We start from the raw sequence: 23,823 nt of genomic DNA, 5'->3' as shown, positions 1-23,823 counted from the left end.
AAGGACATCTTACTTCGACTGAAAGGAACTTTGCCCTGATGCATATTATTATGAACAGTGGGGCCATACGTGACTGTTATCAACGTGTTTGAACATGTTGAATTATAAGATAGACACAAATTGTAAACAGCACGTACAACGAAAATAAGTCATCGCGGGGGCGACACAGTGTATTTGGTGGAGTAGGGTATGAAGATGAAGGCAAATGGCCAGTGAAATGTACTTAAATTTGGACTCTCTAAAATTTTATCTTACTCCTCCGTCCTAAGTGCAATGTTTACAGTTGCACAACAAAAGATTGGAAAAACTGTCATAAAAAGTTTTATTCTGAGCAAGTTTAATTTTGTGAGTTCATATTGTGAATAGTACCTACCCAGACCCCAGGCCAAAATCTTTCGCCCCGTTCCCCCCTCGTTACCTTTGTACCCTCGCTTTTGCATAAACAAAATTAAAAGTTAGCGAATTTTTTAGTTCTAACTGTACACATAAATTTGAAGATGATCGATCGGTATTCCGTTTCTGATTTTCCATTTTCGACTTTCAGTGAGATTTTCAGTTTATTTTGATTTTTGGATTATATTGCATATCAATTAACTTTCATCCCGATTTAATTAACGCAAAGTTTATCGAACTTTGCTTTTGATTAATTTAAAAATTAAAAGTGTGTAGTAGATACATGTCTAAATTGTATGAAGGTTTTTCTTTATAGTTTAAAGATGTTTCTATAAATATTAAATTCATCAAGAAAGGGTCAAAAGACTTTTTAGAATAATAGCAATACCGTCGTGTTTATACTCGCATTGTTGACTTAGTAAGATTAGTTTATCGACTTATAGTCTATTGTTTTGAGGACACAAGGTCGAGTCATCACATGAGAATGACTTTGTTTGATGTAATTCTTGGCTAATTTTATCTTTTTGGTTAATTTCCTCGTCATTCTTCATTCGATCATTATGTGTTTTAGCTTGAATCAATCCCTTTCTCTTTCAATTTGTTGGTGTCAGAATTCGCCATTGGATAGTTTTTGCATGTTGTATATGGTAAAATGTCGGTTATAGGTCATCAGGCATTTTCAGTGGGAGTCTGTTATGTTTGTGACATATAGTCGTTTTGACCGTCACGGTTTATACAAGGTGTTCTGTATGGGGGGTGGTGGTGGGGGTTGTTCAGTAAGGATGGCGGTAAATAGAGGATAGAGGATTTAAAACGGTATCGAAAAGAAACCAAAAGATGAAAAAAGAATTGCGTGATTCAGTCTAGCATCAATTTAATCGAATAGTATTTCAAATAACAACGTCCGTATAGACTAAATTCGATGAAAAGTCGAACCTCCCGTACGTAAATGGACAGACTTAGGGCCATTGGGAAAGTGTACACTTAGGGAGAGGTGCTTAGGCATGGAAGGTTGAAAATGTGTACTGGCCGGACCATGACTAAGTGTCCTCTCACGGGATGTGTTCTAAGCGGAAGTTTGCTCGACTGTGCACGATTTTGGTAATACAGTTATCTCAATTTAGTCCTGAGATTGAGATTAACACCATTTTCTCAAGTAAGACTGCTGAAAGTAATTGTTTTCTTTTTTATATTTTCAGGTTACCTGCGGATAAAGTGACGGGGGTGGGGTGAGGGCCGACTACCACCTGGTCTGAAATGTTATTTTCGATTTGACTAGTGACGTCATTAGCGTATGAGGGATGTGCAACCGAAATGATATGTTGACATTTTCTGTATTTACTTGTTTCTCAACATTTAGTTTGTCGGTTTGTAAATGATTTTTAATCAACTTATGTTGTTAGTTATGCTATTTGCCTTTCACTTTAAAAATACTTTCGAAATTGCAACAGGTATTGGCGTGACTGAAAGATGAGCGTGCAGCAGATAACGCAAGTAACGCAATAAAATAAAATTCCTTGGCATTTTTCCTGATAAGATCAAGACCCCTGAATCGAACGATTTAAAGTACTTCCTAAAATAGCAGCGATTAACTGATTTCACTTAGCAGTATTTTGATAATGAAAAGCAAAACAGATAGGTTATGACAGAACGTTCATCGACCTGATAATTTATGGACGGGATGTCACCGGGTGGGGGCAGTTTTCGGAGAAATACAAAAATAGAAGTAAACTTGAAGTTGCAGAACAGCTAAATGATATACAACAGTGATGTGTGAACTGAACTGGTACAGATCGATTGGCACGGAAGAAATTGTTTGACAAAGAAGAGAACTGAAAATGTACATGAGTCCCAGTTCTCGATCCTGCTGACAGGCTAGTCTCGTTATAAGTCTCGTTACGAGATTAAAGACTGGGAGACTTAAAATTTATTTTTGGATTTAACTGTTAATTACTGCTGTTCTTTTTTTTTTCAATGAAATCAGGGAAGACTTTTGAGCAGAAAAGCTACATATCTAAGCAGATTTTCAAGGAGAATAGCTACCGGGATATAACTGTGGTATAGAATGGTCCTTAAAATGACGAGTCTCGGCAAATTTTAGGCGAGTCTCGAAATCTTGGCTTCGCAAGCTTGTGTCTCGGAGTCTTGAGCACGCAAAAAGTAAAGCTGGTCTCGGAATCTCGAATTTTGTAATTTGAGTTTAGCAATCTCACAGCCCAAGGAAAAGTCTGGATGAACTGTCAGAAAACAACGGAAAGAACGACAGCAATACAAAGAAAAATCACGATAAACTGCTGAAAATACCAGTGTCGGGTCCAGACCTTCAAATTAACGGGGGTGCTCTATTTGTTCTAAAAATAAGACGGGGGCTCCCCTAGATCCGCCACTGGCCCCCCCCCGTACTGTTAAAAAATGTATGCTTAGTACATAGTGCTCTTAAATTGCTGTTCCGATTTATCTAGAAATGATTTTAAGTACGAGGTTTAGAGGAGACAGAGAGTTACAAAGCGCTGTTAAAGTCTCGCACTTTGATTTTTAGACTCGCCCTTTGATTTTTAGACTCGCACTTTGATTTTTGAATCGCGGCGTGGATTTTAGGCTCGATTTCCAGCCGTTTTGTGAGCCCGCGTTCCTTGCCCCACACCGTTGGGAGGAGGATGACGCACCGGACACCCAGAACGGCTGGAAATCGAACCTAGGTGGATTTGGGATTTGAAGAAAATGCTTAGGGACGGACCATTATTTTCTTGGAGGGGGGGGGGGGGGGATGAAAAATTTTCCTCTGCAAACTTTTTTTTTTAGTTTATGCACCTCTGCAAACATTTTTTTTCGAAATGTTTACTATTTTTTGTTATACAAATCGTTTTTGCAAACAATTTATGTTGTCTTTCCAGGCCCTGCAAACATTTTTTTTTCAATATTTTTCATCCCCCCCCTCCCTCCAAACAAATAATGGTCCGTCCCTAAGATTTTAAAAAGGGTCTCGGCGTCTTAGGGCCTGTTTACATGGAAGTCGGGTGCCCCGGCTAACCGAGTTACCCGGCTAACCGAGCTACCCTGGGCTAGCCAACTTTTCATACGTTTCTTTAGTCCTGAGAAAACACATTGAAGCGTTTAGATGCCAGACGGGAAACTCGCCTTGCCGGGGCACTCGGTCTACTTGCCCGGGGCACCCTTCTAGGCGGGATAGCTTTTTGCCATGTAAAAGGTTATGCCCGGGCTATCCCCAACCTCGTTCCCAGGGCTTTTTTGAGCTATCCCGGCTTGCCGGGATAAGTCTTCGTGCGTGTTCTTAAATTTACTTTGAAGTTAATGGCATAAAATGTATAAATTCGGGACCCAAACAGTGCTATTTGACCAAAATTAGATCGAGTTAGTTTTTATTTTTATTAGTTTTATTTCTAGAAGGGCTGTGAATTCTGCATGTAAAGGTGGACTATGTTTCATCCCTTCTAGCCGGGTAACTTGGTTAGCCGGGGCGCCCTCCCCTCCATGTAAACAGGCCCTCGGAGAGTCTAGGATCTCGCGCGATTCACGAACGCGGCAGTTGGTGTTTGGGCGGCAAAAAATGGCGGGAAGCCTGGAACGCGGTCCGTTACCACGACGACAACCTCCTTGGTAGCCGTGTAAAAAGTCACGTGATGTGCAAATTTCGGCGGGAATTCGTTGATCGTTCGAATGTTGGCTGCCATCTTGAATTATAATAAGGGAGAAAAAGCGTGTTTTTATGGTTCTTTTTCAAGTTTATTTTGACCTTAAAACGGTAAGTTATGTGTAATTATGCCTGTAGCATCCTTTGGGACGTTTTCTTAATGCATATTTTCAGTTTTGCTGCCGTTATCAGTGTTCGAAATTTTCGCGCTTAGAACAAAGTAACACAATACTCGTTTGGTTAGCTTGGCGTCGTTTTCCTCGCTTCATGAGCCTTTGGTAAATGCAGAAATTGTTTCGAGGTGCTCAGCACTTACTCTTTCACTTTTATTTTGGCTGTGCTACGTTTTTTTACCGGTGTAAATCGTCGGTTGAAGCATGGTTTGCGACAAGAAGTTGCAAGCTTAAGGTTGTTTGTCGGGCTAGAATCAACTTGTCACTAAAATTCTGGCTTGTGCTCGTTTCAGTGCTTCGAGGAGTAAAAAAATCTGTTACTCACACTCTAAGTTAGAAGATTTTAATTCTTTTGTTAAATATTTCCTCCGTTCCTCTCGAAAGAAATGTCTTGGACGCTGCATTGAAGTCAAACCATTTCAATTTTCGTGACAGAGTCCGAATTTGAAATGTACCGCTTCATTGTAAATTTTCCTGTTTTTAACGTGAAATTATTGCTCGTTTGAATGAGTTAAAACGACGTTATTTCTAAATTACTGGAGAAGTTCGTAATTTTGTTCTGCTGCAACTTTAAATTAACACTATAAACTTTCGGTTATGGTTTAATTGCATTGTGTGAACCGTTGACTACTCGAAACGATATCGAAATGCATGTACGCTCAGTATATTGAAAGAGAAAATTGTATGTTTACTTGTTTGTGTGTGACTCGTGTTTATCGTAGTTTGAATGTTTTGACGTTAGGAATGAGTGAATTATGATTTTGTAGCTAAACTTCAGCTAGTCAATTGTTTTTATACATTTCTCCGATTATGATTTTCCCTGAAGTATAATTCTTTCAATCATAATTATGCAAACCGATAAAATCCATGCAATTTGCTGTCGTTTGTTCAGAAACAGTCAAACAGTCAAATTTTCAATGATGATTATACTTGTTTGAGCTTGTACAGGCCTTTGAGAAATACAGTTGCACAGGTTTTGTATAAAATGTATTTACAATCATTTTCTGCAATTCTGGTAAGGAGAAGTGGTTATAAGGCAAATTATGCTTATAAAAATGAATTATAACAAAATAGTCAGTGAACTGAACTTTAAACTGAAATGAAGATGCCTTCTTCTGTTAAGCAAGTTAAATAAGGTGCAGACAAACCAAACTGCTCATAAAATGGTCATTGTACAGGTGGATTTCCACTGACGTAAATTTTTACGTGCATGAAGAATTTTAGAGACAATGTACATGTATGAGTGACTTGCGTAAACGTGTATGGAAGCCCTTCATATATTGTCTCTATTTTTTTCACGCACATAAACGCCTAAAAAATTACACGTCAGTGGAAATCCAGCAATAGTGTAAAGTAACCGGAGAATGATTTTTAGGTTTCACAACTTAATAAGAAAATAGGTAGAGGCCTTTGAAATTTAGCTGGAGAATTCTACGTAGTAGAAGGAGAATTTTCCGATCTCCGATGCCTAATGAACACCTTGTTGTTTTTTGAAATATTCAATTTCTAAAAGCTTAAGATAGTTGTATATCTGAAACGTGCATTTATCAAAAAGACAAACACCTTTCTTCAAGCAGTTGTAAATAAAGTAATAAAGATGGAACTCACCAGGAGTTTGAGTATAAGTTGGCCAAAATTATGTACCAAAACTATTTACATCTTATTGCAAACTTTACTGTCTTATCAAAGAAAATCATTTCTAACAACACCAAATATCGAACACTAATTTCGAAGTTCCACTGAATTCCACTGAATTGTTTAAAAGAAGACTTCACAAAATAGTTACACATGAAATTTTACCTACAGTATATATAGTTCACATGGTTCTTGTGAACTTTGAAATTCATTTTCGCAGGCTGTTTTGGGGATTATTATGTATAGTTAATTACATCTTTAGCTTCTAAGAAGGATAGAATATAATGCAATAGGATTTAAATTATTCTGTACTGTACTTGATTTTTGTCCAACTAAAATCAATTTTACTCCATTTCCTATTTTGTCTTAAAAGTGGTATTATGTTTAAAACCTCTTCTTTGCTTTTTCCTTTACTGGTTTTGCTTGAGTTCCTAATCAGTGACCAAACTTGCGAAAACCAGCTTCAAGAAACTTCCCAAACCCTCTCAGAAATCATAGAGACACAGGAAAAAAAAGTCAACAGATGGTTTTCTTAGCATTTATATTCTCTATTTCCTTTTTTTTTTTTTTTTAAAGAAAAGCAATTTTCATGTATTTCAATGAAATTTCAGATCTACATGTACAGTATAAAGTATTTTGTCCAGTACAGGTACTGTATCTAATTTTGCAGACTGCAGAATAATAAACTGTAGATGTATTTCGCATATTCAGCTGTTAAACTTCATGCAATTTATGTTTTTTTCTTTTCCTTCAGATAGAGCACAGTTTGTAGTACCTCAAAACCAACACCATGTTCTACCATCAGTTTATCTTGGCTAAAAAGGCCCCATTGGCCAGAGTGTGGCTGGCTGCTCACTGGGAGCGTAAACTTAGCAAGGCACTCGTCTCTGAGACAGATCTTCCTTCATCAGTTGAAAGCATCATCTCACCAAAAGTCAAGCTCGCCCTGAGAACATCGGGTCACCTCCTTCTCGGAGTAGTAAGGATATATTCCAGGAAAACTAAGTATCTGCTAGCAGACTGCACAGAAGCCTTTGTAAAAATCAAAATGGCGTTTCGACCCGGGGTGGTAGATCTACCTGAAGAGGGAAGAGAGCTTGCATTTGCCGCTGTCACTATGCCAGAAGTTTTTACTGACCTTGATATGACATTACCTGAACTCAAGTAGGTGGCTTTTAGTTATTGTTCTCATTGGGTGACAAAGTGAAGAAATAAATTTTAAATAACCCTTAAGACAAGGGGATCACATTAATTTTACAAGCTGTTCAGAAGGCAAAGTTCTGCTACTTACGCATAAATTACACATAACTCTCACAGTGCCTCTCTCTACCCAGGTGTACACATACAGGGTTGTCACAAATAGCCAGCAGCTGGCAAAAATCACCACCTACTCCTTGTCCCATTAGCCTAAAAAGATGGCAAAATTGGGCATTAACTTTGACACTAAACTTGACTTCCTCACAACGTTCTGGCAACCCTTTTACATGTAAATGAGAACCAGCTTTTTAGTAGGTTTCCATTAAAATGCTGGGGGGAGGAAGTAATCCTTCAATGAAAAAGCATCCCCTCCCAGAGGAAGAAAAAACTCCATGTACTCCTAGTTGCTTCATGCTATGGAAAGGAAACCAGGACATACTTTGGCAGGATGGGCAACTTGGCCTTCAGAATGCAAACTTTACCTTTACACTGTACATTGTAACTTATTTTGTCTTTCATCTTGCAGTGAGGTTGAAATTCATGCCCAGTTCACTCTAAACCAGGGTCGAATTGAAGAAATCACCATGAAGGAAGATATAATCACAAACAACTTCATTGGAGACGATGGTTTTGGAGACATTCTGTTTGAAGGAGAGCTAGAACCAGAAATGTTACGCCATGAACCATCTGTTGAAGAACCGCTCAACAAGTCGCATGATATTTCCAAACTAAGCGCTATTGAAGGAGGAGAACCAAAGGCGATCAGCGACTCAACCTTGGAAAGAAGCAGGCTAGGTATTTATGCTACTGCTTAAAGAGGTCAGCTTCGAGCCAAAGTGGCGCATACTGCCGGAGCTTATACCGGTTTCCTTAGCATTAAGCAGCTAGGAGTATTTCTACTCCTCCCTGGATGGGATGCTAGTCCATCGCAGGGAACCCCCCAGCATTATTTCGCCGGTACCCATTTAAACACCTGGGTGGAGAGAGGCACTATGAGAGTAAAGTGTCTTGCCCAAGAACACAACACAGTGACCCCGGCCAGGGCTCGAACCCGGAACGCTCGCTCCAGAGTCCGGCGCGCTAACCATTAGACCACTGCGCCTCCCATGCTACTGCTTAGGTTAATATTAATTTTCTTGACACAAGCTTGTGATCACTGGTTGGCGGCTTGGAAAATTATTGTAGTTTTATTAGTGTCAATATCTGTTCACACACTTCGGTAAATGAGTTAGTTTTGCTTCACTTACAGCTAGCCTTATTGGTACTACACATACATAAAAAAAAAAAAAAAAAAAAAAAAAATGTATCCTAAAAACTACTAAAACTATAAATAAGTTTCCTTGAGATCTCTGTTGTACATGTAGTTGCATGAACTCCACATGTCGAATGCGATCAAATTCACCTACACGTATCTGAAATACTATTAGAATAATTTGAGACTGTGCCAGCAAAGCAAATTTAACAGTGAATGTGAAACCCTTATACTACACAGCTACTGTAAATGCCGCCATCATCCTTGTAATAAACTCTTAACGTTTTTCTTGGTCTTTGTTCTAGACATAGCACTTGATGAACCAATCAGGGATGATGGATTTGGTGGAGAGGGTGTAGATTTTCTCGCAGACGGGTTTGGAGATGAACTTGGTGGCGGTGATGCACTAGGTCCTGGCTTTGATGACTTGCCGACCACTGTTGCTGTGGCAGATGTTACCCTTGAGCCTGCAGACGCTAACTTGGATGAGCAAAAGGAAGGTCCTGTTGCTGAACCTGGACAAGACGAGGGTCAGTATCATTTGTTGTTGTATGTTTTGTGGGAATTAAAAACAATCTTAAAATTTGTTGAAGTGCATTGGCTGTGTAGCTCGGTGAAAATCATTGCTCCTTTCTGGTAATTTAAGGGTAAAAAATTTTCGCATGAAAATTTTGGGGGTTATTTTTGGCCCAAGGACATTTTTGCGTTTTGTTGGAAGCCCTAGGGATTTTTCTTTGGTCTTGATTTTTGCCCACATTTGATTATCCCTGTCACTTAAAATCGCAAGTACCTCCTGGGACATCAACTCACACTGAAATTCAAACAGTGTTATCAAGTTAACACAAGCCTGTAGATAGCAGTCCATTATCAAACAATTGTCCAGTAAATTAGGTATTGTGACCAGTGATGTTTAGTCTGGCCAATTGCATTTGGTAGGTAGTAGGGAAGTATCATGTCTTGCGGAACTAAGTGTCAGACAAAAATGTACAAACTGTAGGGCTTCTTTTTGTGGATAAACAATAAAACAGTGGATGTACATAAAATTAAGGCCTAGATACACTTGACAAACTTCTTGTCAGGCCCAAATTGATCCTTCACTGGCAAACGTTATGAATGTAAGGATAACTTACTGGTCGGACAGCATGGCAACAGCTTACTATGGACAGGGCAGCTTGGGTTTTTTTTACATGTAAAACTGAAAAGAGCCATGTTGAAATCATGCGGGGATGAAGCTAAGAAAACACTTAGCTGGCTCATCAACAAGCCCAGCTGGCTTTTCTGGCCTTGGCAGCTCTAAAAGTTTACCTAAGTCTTTGCTTTCATGTGAAAGTTCAGGTGGATTTTAGTTATCTTTCAGCCGGTGAAATTAGCCGGCACCTGGCCGTTAGCGATATCCCTGATCATGTATTTTAGTATACAATGTACTTTGTGCAGAACATGTACTTTTGCTTCTCCCAAAGAAAGTGTCATTTTGACTATGGTTTGGTATAAACATAGTCACCTTTGTTCTTTCTAATCCAAACAGGTGTTAATGAGACGGCAAATGAAACAACGCTGTTGCACAATGAAGCAGAAGCTTTTGTCCTTGAGCCTGTGGAAATTGTTCAGAAAGAAAAGCGTAGCCGAAGAAAGAGGAAACTTATCGTCGATGATGAAAAAATTTTAGCCACAGAAGCCATCAAGTCTCAACTTGCTGACACTAGCGATATCGTCAAACCCGCCACTCTCGCCCCGCCAACAAAGTGCAGGATGAAACTAAAAATTTCCTCGACAGTGGAAAAGCAGTTTGCTCTACCAGGCACAGAATTGTTTGCGTCACCAATTGTGGATGCCTTTATGCAAAATCTAACAAAGGAGATTAATGGCGAGTCTGATACCACAGAGTCAGAAGAAAAAATGGACATTGATGAACCAGAAATGGCCAGGGAGGGCGAGGATGTGTCAGGAATTTATGAAGGAAGTAAAAGGTCTTCAGTATCTTTTGCTAACATAGAGGCCAATGAAACTGTGATACCAGAGGAGCCTGTTGTTGATCATGCTTTTGATATTGATGAACGACCAATTGAAGAAGAAGAGCCATTCTTAGCAGGAGGTGTAGAGGATATTTATCCAAACAAAGATGAGCTTGAAGATAATGAACTAGAGCAGGAACTAGCAGCCTCGCAACGAAACGAAGAGCAGCAAAGCTCAGAGACAAGTGAACAGTTTGAAAACCGACGGTGGACAAAACGCACTCAGCAACTACTGCACACTCTTAAGAGAGAGTTCCAGAAAAAGGACACTGTTAATTTTGGAAGCTTGGTGCACAAAAGCAGTAGGAAACAAGTAGCTTACAAATTTTACAGTTGTTTGCTACTAAGCAAAGAATCCAGCATTGGAGTTCATCAGAAGAAACCTTTTGGGGACATTTTGATTTCCAAGGGACAGAATTTTGAATCAGTGTGTTAATGAAGTTATCTTAGTTTTAGTTTACACTGTTAAAGTACGTTACATGTAAAATATTTTGTAGGTTTCTGGTATGAGCAATGACCTTTTTAAAGTTCATTTTACCAGTCTTAAGTCAGTGACCCCCCTGCTATTTGTACATGTAAGTAAGGCTCAGGGATGGGTGTGTTATGATATGCAGGCATACTTTTGTCTTAAAAATATCGACAGTTTGCTTCACATAAGTTTATTGCAGAAAAACAAAAGAGTAGTATTCATGAAACGGATATCACCTTGCCTCATTTGCTGAAAGCTTCGCGACATTCCGCAATTCAACTGTTTTTCACTTTTACCTATAGTTCAAACAATAATTTACACATTTACTTTGGAAACTGTCAGCGAGTTAATGCTTTGGTTTTACATGTAGTTAACTCTGTTGACATTTACTTTTATCTGTACAAGTTTTCGAGACGTTTTATTATCTATTGTAAATAGTATTTGTATGTATGCTGCATTTAAATCAGTTTTGTTAAAATACACCATTTTCTCATACATGTAAAAACACAACAAAAGAGAAATAAGATGTACTTACTATAACCTCTAAAAAAGTTAAGTCATTGAAATCTCTGTTTTAGCTGAAATGGCTTAATGAAAAATGAGCTGTAAGGATTGTATTTTGAAATCATTTGAAAAATCTTAGACTGGAAAACAGCAAAACACCCCATACACTTAAGTGTAATATTTTTTCATCATCATAATATAAACATATCATTGAATCCTATGCAATTTGCAAAATCTCATCGAGAAATGCATGATCTGGGATCAGGACTAATTCAGTGTACTTAGCAACATTTAATGTTAATTTGTGAATGATTTTAAAGAAACTAGTGTCTTTGAAAATTGAATCCAAAAAGGTTATTTCAGGGCTTTCAATAAAACCCTGTCGCTCGAGCTTGAGCTGCTGTTCTGTCATGAATTGTCACCTAAAATTTTTGCAGCACACTATAAAGGGGAGGCTTTTTTCAGCTTAAATATAATTATTGCTTTCTGATAGGTGCTACACTTTACTACCTAAACAAAATCTTATTGAAAGTTCTGTCTTAATTTTCTTGTTTGCAATCCAGTCCAAGAACATTTTTTATCATTATTGTTCATGTTTATTGTTATAGAGATTTTTATTGATAGACAAACAATAAAAAGTTACCATGTTATTACAAGTTTTGTATTATACATAATTATTATTAACAAACACGATAGCCATGTTTATTTGTAGATGGCTGTTTACTGTGCTGTTGATTTTGATGAAATCAGCTCTCACTATTTTGAAAATCTCTTGTTCATGGTAAATATTAATCCATTTATATTTTAACAGTTCCATAACAGCAAGTTATCTTTTTAACAGATATAAACAACAGTTGCAAGGTTTCACTTAGTAGCTTTAATCTATTTCAAGTAATCAATAAATTTAATTTTACATTTGTGACTCTGTACCTAAAAATTGGGATTCCTAAAGTGGAAATGCTGTGGCAAATGTTCTATATTCACACTGGGCAGGGTAAGCTGGGGGGGGGGGGGGGGTATACCGATATACCCAGATAAGATAAGATAAGATAACTTTATTTACCTAACAAACATATACCCTGGCCCGGTATACCCAAAATTTCCCCTCAAAATAATGCAAAATACCAAAATTTGGAAAACACAGTATACTTCATACCCATAAAGGGCCAATGTTAGCATAAAACTACTGCATACTCCTGTGTATCGTCTACCTAAAAACCCTGGCTGACCTTGACTGACCAACTAGTTAGATTGATAGTCCGCCACGAATAACAACCTGGAAATGGCCAAGGCTGATTGTGTGTGTGGGTAGGGGGCAGGGGGAGGGGGGGGGGGGGGCTATCTAATCAAGTTTGAGTATTTGGTGTGTGAGTTGTTTCACACTACCGTAAAAACTCATGTATAAGGGAAGAGGTCAACAAGTGTACTCGACGAGGACCCACCCTGGGTAGGTGTAGGGGGGCTATGCAAGATACCACCTGTCTGGTAAGCCAAATGGACAAAATTTATTGGCCTTAAAATCTGAGTTGAGTCTTTTGTATTAGGTGTGCATGAAGCTTGCCTTGCTGGAGAAATGTCACAAGGAAGTTTGAATCTTTTTCTTAGTTTCTACTCCTGATAGATTGGGGGCTATACAAACAAGACTCCATCTTTTAAGGGGGGGGGGAGGGGGTACGTGAAGGGACCACCTGTCTTTTTGCAGAGTGGTGGGTCCTGTCTGAGTACAATAGTTTTGACCATTTCCCTAAGCCGCACTTTTTGCTGAGGTAGTTTCCTTCAAACAGTCTTTTTTTAACGCACTTTTACACTTTCACGCACGGGTGTCAAGAAGAAGAGTAGGGTTAAGAAACCAGGTTATTTTTGGCTGACTTTGGCCGCAAATCAATATTTTTCTTATCAGTCAAATAATACCGTTTCTGTAAAATAAAAAAAATGCTCATATGCGAACCTTGGACAGGAATGTTGATTAACATTTCACAACAAAAAAGAAAATATATATAAAATAAAAAAGAGTATTAATTCATATGAAAAAAAAAAAAAAAAAGATTTTACGAGCCCCCGGAGAGATTTGAACTCTCGACCCCTGGTTTACAAGACCAGTGCTCTAACCCCTGAGCTACGGAGGCTGAGTTGATCATAATTGTTGAATTTTTAAAACCAGTTCTGATTACGGAAGTCATTGCAGCTCTGAATGCTTCCAAGAAGAAAAATCTTAATTAAAATCTGCAAAAATGGTCAACCGAATGCGGATAGAATAGTTTTTATTTTCGTCCGTTGCGTGCGTGTTTGTCAAGTTGTGTTTCGGGAAGACTATGAGAAATTTTTGTCGGCTTTCAAGTTTGTCCACCGCACAGAAATGATGAAAAATAAAAGACCAGAGGCAGAAATATACAACGATTAAGCTTATTCGCAAATTATAAGCGGGAAAATAAAATGTCTTTAGTTTTTCTACCAGAGGAAGGACTCCTCACACTAAAAATAAACTCTTAAAATACGACCACTTCCTCCCTAAACGCCGTGGAGGGGAGGGTGGGGAGTCGAAAAAAAAAACCCTGTATGATTTGGGGCTTTTTAATGTGAAAAAGGGTATTTGTTGTATAACCTAGTATTCTAATCGGACATGGTGCTCAGGAAAAAAACTATTGGTCTAAAAAAGAGCAGAGGTTTCAAGAAACAGACAGCTGACAGCTCACCGAAATCATTCGAAAGGAACAGACTTTATCCCCTCCCACTCTCCCTCATACCTCCCAGCTGTGTTGCGCCGGCAAGACAAGATGGCCGCCGCGTTTGCAGAAGTTTGCGACTCGTTTTTAACTCTTCTCAGTTAAAAGATTGAAAAACAAAGAATCCAAGACATTCAAGCATATCTGACAAGACAAACAAGATGAAAGAGTTCAAAAAATACGTCGCAGCAAGGGACGAAATTGATTTCTCCTTGGAAGAGAAGAGCGGCCATGTTGTTTACGTTCCCTCCAAAGACAAATTTGACCCGGTTCCAGGTATTGTACCACCGAATGACATTTATTAACAATACCATTTTTAGACTGCAGAACAGTCGTTTTTACTTTAAAATCGTTAAACAATCGCTTATCGTAGGCGCGACTCTTATAGTTTTGACATTGCCCATTGGCTCCTGCGAATTTTGCAGAACTGCACCCCACATTCCACGCTTTCCAAATGACACGACAAAAGCGAAATGAGAGCTCTCGTTCGAAGACCAAGCGCATTCGCAAACAAATACGACTGTTTTGCAGTGTTTTGGCCAGTTTGCATTGGTTAGTTAAGTTAGTGTTGACTGTTCTGAAAGGACTCCGCAATGGCCGGAATGTGTATGAAGAACTTGAAGCTAAGTGTCGGTCACTACATGGGGTTTTGTGCATTTTGAATGTAGTGAAATGTAAACACATATATTTGCATCAAAATTGGTGATTTGTGAAGATTCACTACACAGAAAACATGTGTTATGATAGCTTAGGAAGAATTTTTAGAATTTTAAGAATTGTTAAGTAAGCTTAAGGAGGGGGAAACGCATGGGGGACCCCACCCTGCGAGCAGAGCCTCTTTTAACTTCCCTACGGTTGAGGTTTGGGAAGTAGAAAGAGGCTCTGCGTGAATTGTGTCATTTCTTTGAAGTCGCCGCAGCCCCAAAGTTTGGGCTGGTCAGTCCGGATTAAACCGGTTTTTGCTGCGCGGGCATTAATTTTTGGAAAAACTAATGGCCAAGACGGAGCCCACAGCACGCTCTCGAAAGCACTAGAGCTGACGATTGCTCTCGCCATCTGCTACCGTTTTTGCGCACGTGCAGCTTGTGGATCATTTAAGATCTCGTTTTTTCGCAAACCAAGAAGAAATTTCACGGTTTAAATAGCACATCTCTACCATAAAGTCACTAATACGACCTCAAGTGGTGCTTGACGTGTTTTTACTGAGGGAACTCAGACGCTTTTTGAAGAAAAGAACTTGTAAAAAAAACACTTTGTTCACAATGTCGTGTACGATCCGACACGCCATTCCGCGCGCGCATGCTAAGATTAAGTGGTCCTCGCGCAAGCTAAACGCGCAAGCATCGCGTAAACCTCGCGCATGCTCAACAAAGATTTTACACGATTCTTGCAGAGCCCCTTCTTCTCAAGCATATCAGTGGAAAAAGAAGGGGCTCTGCTCGCAGGGTGGGGGGACCCTGAACACCTCAAAAATAATACACAAACACTGTATCACCGCAAGAAAATTTGATGACTGTCACTGCAATATAATCAAGTTACTTATCAATGTAAACGTCTTGGGATTGGGTTAAAGATTAACTAGACAATATTTGGCTATTTTGTTACAAATTAAACATATGGTATGTGCTTTGAACCAATAAGGACGGTTTAACAAAGATAACTGAGCTAAATTATTTAGTTCTGCAAAGTGTCAGACAAGAAACCATAACACTGCCAATAATTTTGTTGCACCAAACACCTTATGTTTAAAAACACAAACATTGCACACTGCAGGGTTTGAGATCACTGCAACATTGCAAGATGGGATTTTATTCACCCAAACACTGCATAAAAAAAATAGCAACATGGCAACACCACAAAGTCCCTTGACCCCCTCCTTAAGAACTGTTAATAAATTAAATGTACAAGAAAAAAGCCCACTCTGGCTGCATATAGTTTCTCAGGGATATCGCTAAGGGCCGCCTGCCGGCTTAAATTTCACCGATTGAAAGAGAACTAAAATTTGGCTGAAATTTCACATGAGAACAAAGACTTAGGTAATGGTACACTTGGGCGTTTTTATTATAATTAGCTGTCTTAGTGTTTTTTAGCTACATCCCTGGGTTCTTGATAGTGGCAGATCCAGGGAAGAGACCCTTGGATGCCTAAAGTTAGACCATACAGTCCCCACATCTCCCCACTCCATTCCACCCTCACTCTCTCCCTCTTTTTTATTTAGCTGCTCATGAACAGAACATGAAGCAAAAGAAAACTATGAATAGGAAAATCGACATGTGAATCAGGGGGGGCAAGACACATAGCTTGCACAGCCATTTTTTTTTGGTTTTGCACTCAATTGACTAAAAAAATCCAAGCCTGATGGTAGTCTAGCCTGCACTGAAGGGCCTAGAAAATTTTCAGTCACTAGACCATCAGGTGTACTTCTTCAAAGTGGCTCTTCAGAAGTTCATGGCTCTAACACGACTTTTAGTCGTTGTTTTTTTAATTACTCTGTGGTTCACACATTATTTTTATGCAAGTCTGGATTTGCTCCCACTCCGTTTCTCTGTCTTATTTCACTCCTTTTTTTTCAGCTGGTTGTATGTTACACATGCTGAATGGTAAGCCCAGCCATGGTTTAAACTTGAGTGGAATCCAGGATTACTTGTCTATTCCCGATCATTATCCTCTCACTGTGGTATTCAGATCAGAACATGGTCATGGGGAGGTGAAAGGAAGGAAAAAGATTACGGTAAGAAGATTACATGCTTATCAATATCGCCGTATGTACATGTCATGAGGCGGTCGACGGTATCTGTACCACTTTCTATTGTGGTTGACCGAATCTGTGCAAGCAATGAAAGGGAACAGTCTGAGATCAAGTTAACAAGAAATTGCCGCGAAAAACACGAATCAAAATACTCCTGGAAAGGTCTGAATATACAAAATGTTAACGAAAGAGACAAATTATTTATATGATGAGTTCTATTGAATTCAGTGGACAGACATGACCATGATAATATCTACATTTTTTTCATACAATGGGCCTGCGACAGCGCTTGACCTGGCATGTCGCTTGCGAGAAGTAGTATAATTATTCAAATCGTATATCATATAATTATCGGATGTCACGCTGAGAGATAACGCAACATTTTGGTTAACAATCAATCAACACGGAAGCTTGTCAGCTACTTTTATTTACGTTTATTTTTTGACAAATTTTCTGAAAATTATTTAAGACCCCTTTGGAAATGTACATGTCATCACCTCTGCATGCACTGCATGCTGTTAAATGTGTGGATGCAGCACATGTACTTTTGCTAGTTTTGTCCCTGCTGCATGCCTGTATGACATTCTCTGTGAGATGCCTTTTCCCAATTCACCTTGGTGATATGTTAACTATTTTCAGTTTTGTAATTTTATCAATCTAAATGACTGATAATAAGCATAATTTCTTTTGAAACAGTACCCTGTTCCAGATGATTTCTTTGGAGAAATAGCACCTTTGACAGACAAAGAAATAGACCATTATACAAAGTTAGCACAGTCTTGGGCGAAAGGACTGTTAGATGCATCCACATCAGATGAGGTCAAAAGATCACCACAGTCCAGCACTTTATAATGAATAAGAATTATTTTTATTAATAGTAACTTTTTGTGTGTGTTTATAAAAATCTGTTATGCTCCAAGCATTTTTTAAATTAAACTCCCCCCCCCCCCCCCTTTCCTCTGTTTCTCTGTTTACAACCAAATTCATTTCATAACTTTGGGTCGGTTGGTTGGAAAATTATAACAAAAGCCTAAAAAAACAAACCAAAGCAAAAACAAATATCTCATTAATTGCGTGCTATGTAGCACGCAGGCTGAATGACCTAAAAATCAGAGACAATGTGGAATTAGGAGGCCTGGTACCCAAGCATTGGTACCACGGAACCTGGAAACAACAAGACATGGCTACAAAATCAACACAGCAGCAGGGCGGCAGAGGAGAAAGGAAAAATCAATGTCTTGGTTGAAATCAGCTGAGAAAAAAGGGAAAAAATATATAGGCTATATGCTGCAGGATAGGGTATGGTTTTTGAGGTTCTCGGTCCTTAAATAGGGTATCATTTTTCCTCCTTTTGGCATTGTGTTTCTGGTGTGATCCTTAGATAGGGTACCTAAATTCTATCAGCCAATTAAATAAACGCCAAGCTAAACAAAAAAAAAGGGATCTTAAAACTGTACTATCCGTTCAAGTATTAGTAAAGCGGTTTTTTATGGATTTGTGTTTTGTCATGCGCAGTTAGCCGTTATTTGGGTCGCCATAGAACGCTTCTCCTCCCCTTGAATAAGGTGTCATTTTTCGGTTTTGGGCCTTAAAAAGGGTATCAATTTTCGCTTTTTTTTTCTTAAATAGGGTCAGGGTTTAAGAACCTTCACGGCACACCCCTGTCCGAAATTTTTGCGAGTACCCCCCAGGTGAAGCTGACTTCATAAGATCATCCCAATCACTTGAAATCCTGAGTAACCCCCCTGGGGACTATTTACTTGCCCCAGGCAAAGCAATTGGACCTGTTTCTTTTCCTTCCCTGCATCATATGGTTGAATGTAATTAAAAACTCGAGACAGTGCTGGCCAGCAGTCTCCATTGAAAGTAGTTGTGGGTGGTTGCTTAATTAACCTCACAGGGCCGGAGCCGCTGGGGGTTTGGGGGTCAGTTAAGGTCAGGTCATTTTGTTTGTGTTGCACACCTTCTTAAGTTTGCTGCTCTTTGTTGACCTGCTTAGTTGTCCTTTTGTCATCATTCCATATTAATGTTTGAGTCTAAATTCGCTTAATATTTTTTGGCTTTAGGGTTTTGAGTATGTCTGCACTAAGAATGATGTTGAAATTTATCAAGGAACAAGACCAGAGAGTCAGGTAAAGGGCATGCACACTAATGTGCAGTAGGTTGTATTTGTTTTAATTTGTCATCCAATCTTCATCATACATGCTTTATAAGTTACATTTGTTTTCTTCAATCTCTAGCTTCTTCTTATCCGTGGCAAGACCAGAGTGAAATCTTCTAAAGAGGAGGCAAGATCACTCATGGTAGCAGCAACCACTGAGAGTTTCCGTCGCCTCTTCCATATGATAGGTTAGTGTGCATTGCAAGAAGCTATCACTTAAGAAATAGAAAACATGTTCCGTGTTTCTATCGAGTTATAGAAACACAAGTGGAAGTTTGGGAGAACGAGAAATGCTGTGGGAACACGAGTCGATAGACGAGTGTTTCCACAGCTTTTTCGAGTTCTCCCAAACTTTCACGAGTGTTTCTATAACTCGATAGAAACACGGATAACATGTTTTCTATTTCTTTTAGAAAACAGCACAAAGAAAATAACGCACATCAAAGTAATATTAAGCGCTTTATTTAACATCAAAACGTAGATTCTCTTCACCTCGCGGTTTTACGTCATGAACAGTAATCAACCAATCATAGTAAGGGAGTCGATGAACAGAAATAAATCAACTGTTCAACATTTGCTTCAAGGCTAAAATTCACCGTTGTTTGGCCAAACAAACAAAGAAAACAAGCCCCAAAGTTAACGTAATTATGAGAAATAACTAAGCCGATGGTTTAACTGAAGTCCAGTACTGGAAGGAGTCAAGAATTGTGGTTTTATTTCGCTTCATCGACCTAACCGAATGGTTTGACGACCGACGCTGCCGATCCAGCGACTCGAACCTTGGAGGTGAAAGTGCATTATTTTTCTGTTAAAAGAAGTTTGACTCGGCATTCTGAACGAATATCTTGTCCTGTTGAGGAGCTGTGAATAGTTCTGAAGTGCTGCAAAGCCTAGAATGGAGTGAAGTTGCGCCAATTCATATACTTCTTTGAAAGGTCAGCCGCTTCGATAATTTCTTTCACAGACTATTTTTGAATGTGTAGCGGGCTCTGTAAACATCTTACTCGCTTGTTTTCAAATGTGCAAATATTTGTTTAGTCTTAACCTGGTTTTTGTCAGCTGTGACATTAAAATTTGGCGCAATTATTAGTTGTTATTTTTGCATTGCTTATTTTAGCGCCGTAAATATTGATTGCCGTGTCTACGACAACTGTCTGTGTCTCCATCGAGTTATAGAAACACAATTTTTAACCAATCAGCGCACGTATTTACTTTGTGCTATTTTCTAATAATAGTTGTCTGATTGCAGCCTCTTACAGTTAAAACCATAAATATATCTGAGCGGATTTGCAAGAATCTGGTCGCCACAAGCCAAAACACTCCAAGCTGTTACAAGTCCCTGGACCTCCCCCCTGGCTAGAGATTGGCACGTCATGAGCCCATGTGACACCTGACACAGCAGCCAGGTCCCTTCTCAGCAGGGAACCCTCAAGCAATGTCAATCAAAATATTCAACAGCCCCTCACAGGGCATTCAAAATTTAACACAAACATGCTGAAAATTTAACACTCCAAGCTGTTACAAGTCCCTAGGCCTCCCCCCTGGCTAGAGATTGGCACGTCACAAGCCCATGTGACACCTGACACAGCAGCGAGGTCCCTTCTCAGCAGGGATCCCTCAAGCAATGTCAATCAAAATATTCAACAGCCCCTCACAGGGCATTCAAAATTTAACACAAACATGCTGAAAATTTAACACTTCAAGCTGTTACAAATCCCTGGGTCTCCCCCCTGGCTAGAGATTGGCACGTCACGAGCCCATGTGACACCTGACACAGCAGCCAGGTCCCTTCTCAGCAGGGAACCCTCAAGCAATGTCAATCAAAATATTCAACAGCCTCCACAGGGCATTCAAAATTTAACACTGTCAAACATGCCAAACAGAAACGGGCCCAAGCGTTAAAAGACAAACCCTCCCCTCCCTCTGCTTTTGACAGCTAGTCCGCCAGCCAGGTACCAGCGGATAGCTAAGCCCCCCTCAAGTTAAGGAAAAATCATATTCCAGTTGGGTATCAAACATTATTAAATAAATATGTTTGATACCCACTTTGATTAATATGTTTTTCTCAAGTTAAGGGCGACCAGGTTTTTGCAAATCCTCTCAGAATTATCTAATTCACAAATGAGCCTTATTCTCAGTATGATCAGTACTGCATGATCAGAAACCAGACAATGCTCTCGAACTGATAGAACCCATGAAATGCATTGCATGACCCGTACCAGGGACCGCGGAGGGGGAGGGGCTGGTAGGGCTATAGCCCTACCACTTTTTTGGTTGAGTTGATATTTTAGGGCTCCGGATGAAAAGGATTATGTTATATAAAGATCTAGGCAAGCATAAAAGCGGAGCTCCCCATTTATTTAAAAATGACCTAAATGGGAAAAGTCTAAACCTTGCCCACACGGACATGACGGAATCTATCGAAACTGCGCTCAGAAAGTAAAAAATAACATCATGAAATTTCCTGTCAAAAAATCACGCTCAGCAATTCAGCACAGGTTGCTAGCTTGCATCAGGGTACTGTATCTTTCTTCAGCGGACTTGATCTATGTGGTGCTTAGCTTCGTTTTAATGCAATCATTTGCTAAAGTTATTGTATTCTTCATGGTAACAGCCGCAGATTCAACAGCAAACAACAGAAACAATCAAACTGGACCTGCACAAGGAATATCATTCGCAATTATTTCGGGTCTCCCCGTAAACCATTTTCGTTTTCTACAATTTCACGGAATTTTACTCGCGGTTTCATTCAGCCTAAACAGTGACCACTGGCCGTGCAACAAATGTTCCTGCGTATCAATATCATAACTTCATTCAGATCTAACTGAAACGTCTGCATCATCCAGTCGATAGAAGATAACGTCAATTGCTCGTTTTACGACCAGAGACAAATAAAATTAAAATTTAACCGTGTAGCGATTGAACAAGAGCCACATTTTTTGCGTAAAGGCGCATCGAAGTTTCGATACACTCACACATAAAAAATGACAAACAAAACAGAGCAGTTGGATAATGGGTAATAAAACTCTCAGATGTTTTGCTGTGTACTGTTGCTGAGTAATTTTACCTGTTTTCTATATTTTGTCTTGCCCTGCAAGCTTTATTTGTTATTTGTAATTTCCCCTCCTTTTCTTTAGCCACGGGCGGGAAACCTCCTCGTCCCCAGGCCTAATCACGTGCGTACGTACGGAAGGTGGCGGTGACCCCCGAAATTTCTCGGCTCGATGGATAACCATTTGCTCGCTTATGGTTCATTGCGCCAAAGGCGCGCGCAGGAGCTCCGCTATGAATATTTACATGATAAATGGCGGAACAGTAATTCCTAATGCTTGCTTGTCTTAGCGAGCTTTTTAGCCCTACCACTTTAAAATGGTCTCCTCGGTCCCTGCCGTACGACTCGTATGATCTATAAGGGTTGTAAAAAACAATGGTTTACAAGTCCTACATGATCATGCGAAAGGTTGTATAATGCTTCACATTCTGAACTTTGATGATGAATCATGTTTACTTAGTATATGAAAAAACATATTCCAGAACTTTGGGTATCAAGCATTATTAAATAAATATGTTTGATACCCAATTTGAATAATTAAGTTTTTCAGGACGTGTTCACACTTATCGTAGATCATATGTGGTACTTGCTAACAGCAGATCAGGCAACGATTTCAATGACATGAAAATTAGTCAAGACCTTTGAGAGTAAACGCGCATACCCACGACTTTATGACACTGTTCCTTTACTTATATATACGACTGCATAGTTAATTTAAAAACTACACACACCTCATACATGCCCTACGGACCTACAAACCCTACAAGCCCTACATGTCCTTCAACCCCTATATGTCCTACAAGCAGCCCTACAGAAAAACCTCATCCCTATATTGTGCCAGGTATATCGTAGATGTAATGGATGGTACATGTTATACTTCTACTCACTGTCAGAACTTTCATTTGACACTGAAGGTTGCTCATTATCTTGTTCAAACAATTATTTTGCAACTCGAGGGTCACTTGAATTGCTGGAACATTCCCACTGCCACACCTTGTTTTCTTGTCCTGTCCTTAAAATCTTCAAGTTTAGATTAGACATCACCATGACTTTCAAGCAACATGTCTCATTTGTTCTCAACTAGTGCTCAAACTTGAGAAGTTCAGTCGTGCCAAAGTTGGGAACTTTGTTTAAAAGTTTGCAGTTTGATTCTCTAACTCACCATGTAATTGACTACTTTTTAAAGTAGTTCCCAGTTTTCCAACCAACTTTGCAACCCTGTGTGGTAAAGTAAAATTTAATGTGAAATCAACTGTACATGTACCGTAATGATTCGATTTACTGCCCTCCTTCCGATAAGTGCCCCCTTCCAAATAAGTGCCCCCCTTTGAATGTGTTTTTGTAAATAAGCGCCCCTATTCCAATAAGTGCCCCCATTCTTATAAGCGCTCCCATTCTTATAGGTGCCCCTATTCTAATAAGCGCCCCCTATTGTGGATAAATTAATGCCCCTACTGAAGTCATTGACGTCCCATAGATAAACGCATGAACATTTACCGTACCATACATGTATATATTTACTGCTTAAAAGAAAAAGTAGCTGAACTTTCAACAATTTGCTACTATTTATTTAAGTTTTGTTTTGAACATTTGGTTGTTTTTTGAAAAAATTAAATAAGCGCCCTGTTCTGAATAAGCGTCCTGTCTCGACTAAGCGCCCTCCTTTGAGGTGCCAAAATTAAAGTAAATTAGCGCCCCGGGCGCTAAATTGAATCATTATATAATGGTATATGCAAAGGCTAATTGTGATTTAGAAAACAGACACCTGTTCAGCAGTTTTGATAGAGACCTGCAGCCTAAATACTTTTTTGATACACTAATAAGCCCCTTGAAGAACCAAGTTACATAAAT

At 39.3% G+C, this 23,823-nt stretch overlaps 2 protein-coding genes and 1 non-coding gene across 3 annotated transcripts in view; 2 read left to right on the top strand and 1 right to left on the bottom strand.

Moving 5' to 3' along the window:
* Positions 1–4,049: 4,049 nt before the first annotated feature.
* On the top strand, positions 4,050–11,992 carry LOC144665137 (double-strand-break repair protein rad21 homolog). The gene is made up of 5 exons (XM_078526308.1): positions 4,050–4,156; positions 6,608–7,017; positions 7,577–7,845; positions 8,608–8,832; positions 9,828–11,992. The coding sequence occupies exons 2-5, from the start codon at positions 6,644–6,646 to the stop codon at positions 10,748–10,750; spliced, it is 1,791 nt and encodes a 596-aa protein (XP_078382434.1). The 5' UTR covers positions 4,050–4,156; positions 6,608–6,643; the 3' UTR covers positions 10,751–11,992.
* Positions 11,993–13,340: 1,348 nt separating this feature from the next.
* Trnat-ugu (transfer RNA threonine (anticodon UGU)) lies at positions 13,341–13,413 on the bottom strand. Its single transcript has one exon. It is a non-coding gene; the product is annotated as a tRNA-Thr (tRNA).
* Positions 13,414–14,017: 604 nt separating this feature from the next.
* LOC144665272 (uncharacterized) overlaps positions 14,018–23,823 on the top strand; it is a 39,443-nt gene continuing 29,637 nt past the window's right edge. Inside the window, exons 1-5 of the mRNA XM_078526488.1 lie at positions 14,018–14,286; positions 16,584–16,741; positions 17,456–17,578; positions 18,826–18,891; positions 19,000–19,108. Of these exons, the coding sequence (XP_078382614.1) occupies positions 14,172–14,286; positions 16,584–16,741; positions 17,456–17,578; positions 18,826–18,891; positions 19,000–19,108 (571 nt within the window). The 5' untranslated portion in view covers positions 14,018–14,171. The remainder of the gene's footprint in view (positions 14,287–16,583; positions 16,742–17,455; positions 17,579–18,825; positions 18,892–18,999; positions 19,109–23,823) is intronic.

The sequence above is a fragment of the Oculina patagonica genome, chromosome 9 (assembly GCF_052425735.1).
Source record: "Oculina patagonica isolate OP01 chromosome 9, crgOcupat, whole genome shotgun sequence".
Classification (NCBI taxonomy): domain Eukaryota; kingdom Metazoa; phylum Cnidaria; class Anthozoa; order Scleractinia; family Oculinidae; genus Oculina; species Oculina patagonica.
This window is presented reverse-complemented; position numbering and strand designations above follow the sequence as displayed.